At 51.1% G+C, this 10857-nt stretch overlaps 1 protein-coding gene across 1 annotated transcript in view; it reads left to right on the forward strand.

Annotated features, from left to right (window-relative positions):
• Window positions 1-3574: 3574 nt before the first annotated feature.
• Window positions 3575-10857, forward strand: part of NRDE2 (NRDE-2, necessary for RNA interference, domain containing) — a 24904-nt gene continuing 17621 nt past the window's right edge. The window contains exons 1-6 of the mRNA XM_018558523.1: window positions 3575-3663; window positions 6586-6672; window positions 7200-7209; window positions 8975-9141; window positions 10402-10435; window positions 10618-10764. Coding sequence (XP_018414025.1) covers window positions 3603-3663; window positions 6586-6672; window positions 7200-7209; window positions 8975-9141; window positions 10402-10435; window positions 10618-10764 — 506 coding nt within the window. The 5' untranslated portion in view covers window positions 3575-3602. The remainder of the gene's footprint in view (window positions 3664-6585; window positions 6673-7199; window positions 7210-8974; window positions 9142-10401; window positions 10436-10617; window positions 10765-10857) is intronic.

The following is a 10857-nucleotide window of genomic DNA, read 5'->3' on the forward strand; positions in this document are numbered from 1 at the left end:
TATATATATATTATATAGTATATAGCTTGGTCACCTCCCCCAGCCTGTGATTGTACAGTGAAGGCGCAGCAGACAGATGGGGTTATGATCACTCCGACCTCTCCTTCTGTCAACATGCTTCTTGTCTGCACATGAGATCAGCTTCGGCGGGGAGGGGGCAGAGAAGGCAAAATATCAGATGAATGCTTTTTAATGATTACAAACTAAGTTAGTTTCTGGGGACGAGAAGAACAGTTCTTTCTTAGTGCCATGGTCAGGGGTGTCACCTAGCGTGTCAATCGGCACGTATGTCATTATGTTACACGCCGCTATGCCCGTGCATAATGACGCCACATGCACTTCACTGCCGGCGGCCATCTTGCTGATGGACGCCGGCAAAGAGAGGAGGGGACATTCATCCGGCGGTATAAGGTATGTCGCTGGGTCCCTTCCTCTCTCGTGCAGCTGTCGGGCTCTCGGCCCATGACCAAGTGCCCGAATTTTTGGAGGAGGTGACACCAATATGACTGTCAGCCATTTTGGTGTCACCCCCTCTGATGGCGTCACCCAATGTGGGCAGAAGCCCCTGCACCACCCTTGGGACGCCACTGGTCATGGTGGCTTGGACGGTATGTACTATATGTCGGGTATGTGATAATGGCGACTCACGTGACGACGCAGGGGGCGTGTTTTCTGGGCGGAGATCATCACAATATTCACAATCAAAAACGAGCATTTTTGAGATTTCAAGAACACAATTAGGACTAATTTTAAGGACCGTCGCGGCGCCTTTAAGAGCTCTCTTGCTCCGCCGGCTGTCTCATGCTCCTTGGATCGCGCAGCTGACCACATTGGCATTGACTGCCGCCATAAAACAGAGTGCTCCGCCATGAATAATTAACGCCGCGCTTTACACTGCAGCATCCTGAATTATTGATGGCGGAGCGTTTTGATTGTTTTTTTTTTTTAAACATATACGGCAACACCTGAACAATGACATCCGCAGCGTGGACTTTGCCCAAATCCCAAATTAATGAGCCCCCGGCCGCTAACAACAAGTCGGCAGTGCTTCGCTTCTGCGGGATGACATCATTGGTCCCGCCTGTTAAAGTAGCTGTAAACACGACAGCCGAAACCTCATAAAAACTTTAACGTGTTTACATTGTTTCAAAAGTTGCTTTTTTGACCTTTATTGAAGCCTGCAGCTTTAAGGGCCCATTCAACCAATGGGCGTACGTCAAGGCGATGCATTGCCATGTGTCAAGGCCGCCCTTTCATCTTGAGTGGACTGGGCCCTTATAGGGTACGGTGCACAACCTGCTCCTGGGAGGGACAAGTGCTGCGTGTAATGGCGTGCAGCCGCCCGTATCTCCCTATGAGAGGACGCAGCTACACGCCAACCAGAACCCACGCAGGTCTGGGCAGTGGCGGGGGTGTGGCCCGCACCCGGGTGACACCATTGCAGGGGTGACACCAAAATGACTGACAGTGTCAGGAGAGGGGAGTGGACCCGCAGCATACCTCATCCCTCCGGGTGAACGTCTCCTCCTCTCTCTGCCGGCGTCCATCACCAAGATGGCCGCCGGCAAGTGTCAATTAGTGATGGGCTCGATGACGTCATCGCACATGCACGGCCATCTGATTGACACTAGTGAAGAGCTCGGGCGTGTTCGCAGCTCCACGTGCCGAGCCCGCCGGAAAGCTGACAGCGCCAATCACAGGCACGGAGACATTGCCCGATCTCTGCAGCTGCGGACCGGGAACATGTCTCAGTACCTGTGATTGGCTCAGCTTCCTGGCGGGCTCGGCACGTGGAGCTGCGAACACGCCCGAGCTCATCACTAGTGTTAATCAGATGGCCATGCATGTGCGATGACGTCATCGTGCATGCGCGATGATGACACGCCGGGGTGTCACCCGGTCTTGAGACCTTGTGACACCCCTGGGTCTGGGTGCCCACACTTAGACACACACTGTCTGCGGGCACCTGGAAGGATTTGCAGGTTTGAGTCGGCGTGCCGGCATAGGCAGTAGCGGGAAGCTGCACGCAATGAGACACAGCACTATTCCCTCCTGGGAGCAGGACTCTGCACGCCAAAGGAATGTGCACATCTGTGTGAATGAGCCCTTAAATGCCGCTGCAACGCACCACACCGCAGCTATTGCATGAGCGTACATGGTGGTAACATAAATTACCGGAACACATCAGGGGGAAAGGTAATATAAAAATCCCTGGTGATCCTGCCATGAAGGTCCTTATTGAGGCACTTCCCTTCTCTCACCTTGTTACAATGTTATGAGGTGACAACTGTATTCCCATTTGTGCCCCTGTGGTGTCACCCTGTCACACGCCTCCCTTGGTAGAGACTGCAAGTCCACATTGTCAATGTCCACCGTTGTCACTGTCATGAAGCCGGACCAGAGCAGTGATGTGCAGCCAATGCCGGGACGGGTGCATGTAGACAGGAAGTGGTCGACACAACAGAGGGCAGAAGAGATCAGCAGCACTGAGATGAGTAGGATGCAGAACCAGTGACAACAATGATTTCATGGAAAAAAAATGGCAACTGTTTCACCAGTTTGGGTTTAGATATACTTCAATGCAGGGGTAGGCAGCTTGGCCCTCAAGCTGCTGTGGAACAACAAATCCCATGAGGCATTGCAAGACCCTTACAGTCACGGGCATGACTCGCCGAGGCAGAAGCATGATGGGATATGTAGTGTCAGCACAGCTGGAGTGCCAAGGATGCCTATCTCTAGCTAAGAGAGCCACTCTAATCCAGTGGTAGGCAACGTCAGCACTCCGGCTGTTGCGGAACTACAAAATTGTTTTTGAACTTTGCTTTTCACTCACCTCATAGTTCTAGCCGACCTGTGACAATGAGACTGTCACAGGTCGGCTCAGTAGTTCGCTCGCCTCTCGATCCTGTCACGGCTCTCTGCCGTGACAGGGGGAGGGGCTGGATTCCCCTCTCCGATCCTCCGGCGCTGACTGGCGGAACGGACGGGGGAGGGTACAGCTGGCTCTGCCTCTAGATAGGCAGAGCCAGCTGTCACTCACGCAGCTGGGCGGATCTCGTCATCTACGTCGGGATCCGCTCCGGCTGCGGCGTCTCAGTATACCGTGAGCTGTAGCTCGCGGTATACTGAGCTTAGGGTAACGGGAGGACGCTAGTTTGTGTCCTCCCATTACCCTAAGGAGAACTATGGGGAAAAACACTGACCCCATAGTTTTCCTTTAAAGTGAACCTGTACTGTGACCACCCCACTCCTGGGTTTCGGTTGTTTTCTAATGAAAGAATGTACGGAATATGATCTGTTTGTACCCAGATTATCAATGAGTAAAACCTGACACTATTATGATGACGTCACTACACCCAGCAGAGGCGTCTGAGAGCAGGACAGGGATGGAGCTGCGCTGTCAACAGGAACCGCTGTCTGCTCACTGTCACCGGAGAGAGCCAATCAGCAATTGGAGAGCAGGGGGCGGGACAGCAGAACAATCTGCTCATTGGCTGGCCGAGTTTCGCTGAGGCCGCGGTGCACGCTGGAAAATGTAGTTTTAGGCACGGGTTGAGTGACGTAGATTGTGTGCGCCGCCGTGTGTTGTTATTAGGGACTCCATGGCTCTATTTCCAGCTTTTGCAGCGTCTGCCAGTACCGGTCCGGCCGATGATAACAAAGGTAACTGAGGGAGGGGTGCTGGTTCCGTGCTGGGCACATGTATGCCCTCATTTCCTGGTAGGGATCCCTTGCAGCCCCCTGTTGCCCTATGCCCCTGTTAGTGCCCTTCATTAATCTATTGCCAGAGCTGCTCTGTATCCCCATACTTCTGTGGAAGCCCCCCCCCTGTTGCCCTATTTCTCCCTGTCAGAGAACCCCCCCCCTTCCTGTAGCTCTGTGCCACCAGCTAAAGCTCCCTTGGCATAATGTGCCCCATGCCAGGGCCCCCCTGTAGCCCTGTGTCCCCTGTCGGTTCCTCACTTTTGGCTTATTGTTGAAGCTTATGCCACCTGCCAGAGCCTCATTTAGCCTATTGCCAGGGCCCGCTTGTAACCCTATGCCCCTTTCTGGAGCCACCTTGTAGCCCCTTGCCTCGTACGTGAGCTCCCTTGTAACCTTGCTGCCCATGCTGGGCCCCCCTGTGCCTCCTGATGGTTCCCCTTTTAGATTATTGCTGGAGCCCCCCCTGTAACCTAGTGCCACCTGCTAGATCCCACTTTAGCCTATTGCCAGAGCCCCCAGGTAGCCCTGTACCCCTTTCTGTAGCCCCTTGCCCCCTACCTGAGGCCCTTTGTAGGATAGTTCTCTTTGCCGGAGTCCCCACGTAGCTGCACGCTCACGGCCCAAACTCCTAATATATCGCTTGAAATGGGAAGAGGTTTCCCTTAGAGTTAGACTGACAGATGTGGAGATGTCTGCCTATGAGCGGTAGGACCGGGACCAGGCTACTACCAGGATTTAGCCAGCCAGTAATTTTCCTGGTATTGCCTGATGTATGCGCACAGAAACAACCCCTTATTTCCTGGTTGTCACTGAGTTTAGAGAAGGGTTATGTTGCAATAAGCTGGACCATCTATGCAAATAGAATGAGGATTTTTGATGTTTACAAGTGCTTTGTTTTGTAATAAACTAGGGCTGTGGAAATTAAAGATTAATTTCTCGATTAATCGTTAAACCTTTTGATTGATTACAATTATTTTGATCGCTAATAAACACTCGCCTCTCCGCCGGCTTCCGGGAGTCCAGACATCAACGTCACCGGACTCCTCCCCCAAGTGGCTCCGTCAGCTAACAAAGGGAAGGGGGGAGGAGTCAGGTGACGTCGATGTCTGTGACTGCTAACGAAGGTAAGGGGGAGGAGTCCGGTGACATAAATGTCCGTGACGTCACCGAACTCCTCCCCCCTTCGTTAGCCGATAGAGCCACTTGGGCCGGTGAGTTTGACCAAGAAAATTTCTGCACGAGCGCCAGCCAAGGCATTGGCCTATACACATACAGCACAGCAATGAAGTCATAAACTGAACTAGGATCACACTAATCCAGCACGTTATTATTCTGAGTTGCCACACTCAAGCGGCGGCCATATTGAGTGGGGCACGTAAGATTAATAACGTGCTGGATTAGTGTGATCCTAGTTCATTGTATTACTTCATTGCTGTGCTGTATGTGTATAGGCCAATGGAGTTGGATCTGTATGTGCGTTATAATTAATTGGTTAAAAAGAATTTCGATTAATCGAACACGGAAATGTTAATCATTACCAGCCCTATAATAAACATGACCGTTAATGGCCTGAGGGTGGGATGGAGACACTTATGGCCACCCAACTCTGCCAGAGACATGAATTCGTCAGTTATGTTTATCTTGTGACATGCAGAGTGACTGTGAAGTGGAGAAGAAATACCGTCATTCTAGTTGCTGGGAAAGGAGGTTAAAACCGAACTCCAGACCAAACTTTTTTTTCTTTTTAGTTTTGCATGAGGAAAGTTTAAACTAGGGGATCAAAACTAAGGATGGGCTCTGGCGTGTTCGCAGCTCCACGTGCCGAGCCCGCAAGGAAGCTGACAGCGCGCAGGGCCAATCACAGGTACAGAGACATGTTCCCGGTCCGCAGCTGCAGAGATCGGGAAATGTCTCCGTGCCTGTGATTGGCTCTGTCAGCTTCCTGGCGGGCTCGGCACGTGGAGCTGCGAACCCGCCCGAGCCTATCATTAATCATAACCTGGGACATCCATGCCCTATGCATGCAAGCAGTGGGCAAGCTTTTTGGGGAGAGTCTTGCAAATATCCAAATGCCTCAATGGGTGGGTGATCGTCTGGAGGAGTGGGTGTTCCAGGCGGGCTGCATTTGCACTCCGACCGCCCTAGGTAACGTCTACATGTGCTGCTGAGCTTCCGTGATTGAAAGAGCTGAAATCCAGTGAAAGAAAGAGGCGGGACAGTCAGGCAGGGGAGGGCTAGTTCAGGGGTAGGCAACCTTGGCACTCCAGGTGTACTGAAACTGCAAATGCCATCCTGCCTCTGGTAGTCATATGTGTGGCTGTCAGCGTCTTGCTTCATGTAACTTGTAGTGATGCTGGACGTCCTCCAGCCAGGAAATGAGGCGGGGCCGTGTCTGACTTGCTGCAGCTTCTAATGCACATTGTGAGAAGCTCCCAGCGTGCAGTGACATCAGAGGAAGCAATTTCAGTCCAGGAGAGGAGCCGGTGCAAGACTGAAGGGAAGGAAGAGTTCAGTTTTACGAACCCCTGCTCTAGACCATTTTATTTAGATGTATGTGTCCCCATGAGGATGATTTCCCCTCACTTCCTGTTCAGTTGTCGGCTGCCTGACGGAACAGAAAGAGAAATTGATATGGGGACCCGGACAGGATTTAAAACCTGAGAAAGGTTCTGTCCCTTCCAAAGACTTGACTGGAGTTGGGCTTTAATGTACACCTTGCTGCCTTTCACCCGAGGTGTCAGGTGAGGGTTGTGTGAATGACATTCTACCTCCAGAGGCGGCTGGTGATTGTGAGGGGTTGAATGACACATGGGTTTTTTGTCCCGATGTGATAAAGCTGCAGTGATGTCACAGATATTGATCTTGTCTCTTCCTCTGCAGAGCTTAACTGGCTGAGAAACGAGAGCTTTTGTACGAAGGACGCACTGTCTCTGCATCAGCGGTCACTGCAGGCTGAGCCGCCCTCTCGTCCCGAATCTCCTCTCCCCAGGTATCTTCAGCTGCGCGCAGTGACACTCATTATGACTGAAGATTGAACTGTCTGTGTTGCTGTTGTCAAAATTGTGTTTTCAGTCTGAGCAACTTTCAAAACTATCCTTGCAGTGGGGCTCCCCCAACACCCCCCCCCCCTTGAGTGTACCATTAGAAGCAGTTTTATGTAACTTATCCCTTGCCCCCACTGGCTTCCTCCTCGCCATGTGACCGGTCCCCCCAAGCCACTTCCCTTCAGTGCTCTGTCCATCGGTCACAATCTGACACCATCATGTACAATGCAGGAGCAGCAGTCCTGCATTGTAAGTGGGACCGTACACAACCCGTACTGTCAGTGGGAAGAGGAGAGTTGCTGGAGGAGTGAGTGAGGAATGGGGCAAGACTTCAATCCTAGACAGAAACAAGCACCTATTCCTTAAAGGAGAACTATGAGGCGGGTGCTTTTCACTCACCTCATAGTTCTAGCCATGGCGGGGGACGACTGTTGCCAAACATCTGGATAGCCGCCTGTCTGTCATTCCAGTCTAAAACTAAGGGACCTGACACTTGAAGAGCTCCATGTAGCCAAACTGTGCACCATGAAATCTGTTGAAGCCTTAGTAGGCCTCATGCCGCAAGTCACATGACCATCTGCTAGTGACCATAGTAGTAACATTCTTTACAGTCCCCTCCCACCACATGTGGGTGAGTGTTGTGTTTCTGATATACTACCTATATTACAGATGAGCTCCAGGATACTTTGCCCAAATCATTCTCCTCCATTGGCACAATAAAAACCAGCATTTTTTTTTTTTCATGCTCTCCTATTGCTGCTGAAAATGCCATTTTAAAAGTCTGTGATGTCATTACTTATTTGGGTCAATTGCAGTTAGGCACATGGAGGAGGGCTCACTCGTGCGCCAACATCCTATTCCTTCTCTAGCCAGTGCCGCATCAATGAACTACAAGTCCCATCATGCAATAGGACATTACTGCTGGCAGTTGCTGTGATTGTGGATGGGGCTATGGACAGTCATAGGCCTGTAACTCTTTGCCTTGTGTCTCTGCCCTCGTCGCTGCACTGCCTACAGCAGGGGGTAGGAAAACTGTGGCCCTCCAGCTGTTGTGCAGTTTCACCACAACTGGCCGGAGTTTGCCTAACCCTGGCCTACAGTGAGCCCAGGAGCTCATTTACATAAGCTGTCAATCAATCCTGGCAGGTGAGAAGCAGTGTGACAGACGAGGAGTCTCCTGACCTGTCAGTCAATCTAATACTGTCAGAGTGGGCGGGGCAGACCGGAAGCCTGAGCAGCCCAGGCTCCTCCCTCTGCGGCGCAATGGCATAGCTGCTCACATCTTAAAACAACACGGGTGTTACTCGATTGGTGGTCCGGGGAAGGGGACCGGAACAGGAAATTGGGGACAGTGAGCGCTGAAAAGGATCAGTACAGCGATTTCTCTATGGCTGCTGCAAGGAATGAAGAAATAAGCACATTTCTATGAAGGGAATGCAATGCTTTCACATTTCAATCCGGAGTTCAGCTTTTTTTTTTCTTCAAATTCTTTATTTATGAACAAAGAGGTGGGATACAGGGAGTATATGCAAAGTATATGGGCCACATGGCCGCACATCAAACCAAGTCGGAAAAAAAAAAAAACCTGACGGTTAAAGGAGAACTATGGGGTCAGTGTTTTTCCCCCTAGGTTCTCCTTAGGGTAACGGGAGGACACAAACTAGCGTCCTCCGTTACCCTAGGCTCAGTATACCGCGAGCTACAGCTCCCTGTATACTGAGCCGCCGCAGCGGATCCCGACGTAGATGACGGGATCCGCCCAGCTGCGTGAGTGACAGCTGGCTCTGCCTATCTAGAGGCAGAGCCAGCTGTACCCGCCCCCTCCCCCGTCCGTTCCGTCAGTCAGCGCTGGCAGATCGGAGCAGGGAGAGGGGAATCCAGCCCCTCCCCCTGTCACGGCAGAGAGCCGTGACAGGATCGAGAGGTGAGCGAGCGACGGTATGTGTTCCCTCACCTCCTGATCTACTGAGCCGACCTGTGACAGTCTCATTGTCACAGGTCGGCTAGAACTATGAGGTGAGTGAAAAGCACTCACCTCATAGTTCTCCTTTTTAATGATATGACACAAAAAAATTGAGAACATCTCAAACAATATCAGAGCATACATTGTATATACCCGAGGACAATTCGGCTCAGGTTGGGCTCTCCTCATCCCATCCCCTAAGGCATTTTGTGTTTATAAAACAGGGAGTTCAGCTTTAAGCAATGTCTATCCTCTCTCATAGGAGCAGTCCCTCCCCAGGACGCCAGTCATCCGACAGTGAGGATGGGTCGGAGGCTGGTAGGAAAAAGAAGAAAAAAAAGAAGAAAAAGAAGAAACACAAAGAGCTGAAAAGGAGGAAGAGGGACAACGATGACGACGCATCTGATTCTGCCTCTGAAAAAAGAAAAGGTGATGTGGAGGCGACGGCCAGAAGCATCAGGTGATAGAAATGTTTATAGAGTTCAGTTACATATTTTAAAGCCCAAATGAACCTTCACTTTAAACCCACTAAATACATTCAAGCTGCATGAGAAGACAACGTGTGCAAGGTGTTACAGTTTGTTTCTTTATAGAAAGCAGCCACAGAGTAGAATAGGCTGCCCCCTGTCGGCGTGCTGCAGAGAGGGACTCTTGCTGACTGTGACGAAGCAGTGGTCTCTCTGCAGACGTCTGACAACTCTCTGCACTGAAAGGGTTAAGTGCACTCATTCTTTCTGCCCTCCCCTTTACCCTGACCTAACAGATTCCACCCTCTGCAGATGTATACTTACCTTGGTCAGACCCATGCAACCTCCAGGGGTTATTTACTGTTTACGTCCTCTCTCTCCTGGCTACACCTGTGAAGTAGAGCACCATAGACTTCTCCCTCTGTTAGACAAGCCCTATAGACTTCTATGGGGCTCACCTACCTCCATCTCTCCTCTGGAAGACAAGCCCCATAGACTTCTATGGAGCTCACCTACCTCCATCTCTCCTCTGGAAGACAAGCCCCATAGACTTCTATGGAGCTCACCTACCTCCATCTCTCCTCTGGAAGACAAGCCCCATAGACTTCTATAGGGCTCACCACCTCCATCTCCCCTCTGTTAGAAAAGCCCCATAGACTTCTATAGGGCTCGCCTACCTCCGTCTCCCCTCTGTTAGACAACCCTCATAAACTTCTATAGGGCTCACCTACCTCCGTCTCCCCTCTGTTAGACAAGCCCCATTGACTTCTATAGGGCTCACCTACCTCCATCTTCCATGTCATACAAGCCCCATAGACTTCCATGGGGCTCACCTACCTCCATCTCCCCTCTGTTAGACAAGCCCCATAGACTTCTATAAGGCTCACCTACCTCCATCTCTCCTCTGTTAGACAAGCCCCATAGACTTCTGTGGGGATCTACTGCTCAGGCGTGGGATGTAAACACACACAGGAGGTTGTTGGCATTGGGTCTTGTAAGTATACTTACAATAGATCTATGGAGGGGGTAGGTTGGGATTTGTTAGCTCAGGAATGGGAGACAAAATGTCCAAAGGTAGAAGTATAAGGTAGCTCCTTGCTCCAGCAGCCTTCCCCATCTATGTGTCTGGTCCTCTGAAGCCATTTCTCTTCTGCGCTCTGACTGGCAGTTGCCTGTACAATGCAGTTATGTGCATGAGGATGGAATGGGCCACAACCCAGAGGGCCGGAGTCCTGCCGGAGTGAGGAGCACGAGAAGTGTCACAGCTTAGTCTTCTACTCTTATACTTAACAGGCGTTTAACCCTCGCAGTGCAGGTTTAACTACCACCACCAGTCTAGGTTTGTTTTTTTACTTTTTTTTTAATCCCAGATTTCAGCATTATAACAGAATATTTTGTTCAGACTTTAAATCAGATTTGTAACTGTTGCTTGTTGCAGTGAGGCCTCCCAGAAGTCAGCCCCCGGAGTCCGCTCGATCTGGCTGGAGGAAGCTCAGCCTGCGGCAGAGGAGACGTTCAGGATTGATAAGAAAGCTGACCCAGCAAACTGGGAGTACAAATCGCTGTACCGAGGAGACATAGCGAGGTGAGACGGCACGCAGCGTCACTCAAGCCTAAAACTGTTTTGGCTCAGGAAATGTCGGGGGTTAAGGGGGGGGGGGGGTACCCTCCCTTAATT

The sequence above is a fragment of the Nanorana parkeri genome, unplaced genomic scaffold (assembly GCF_000935625.1).
Source record: "Nanorana parkeri isolate BGI_ZX_2015 unplaced genomic scaffold, ASM93562v1 scaffold344, whole genome shotgun sequence".
NCBI classification, from domain to species: Eukaryota; Metazoa; Chordata; class Amphibia; order Anura; family Dicroglossidae; genus Nanorana; species Nanorana parkeri.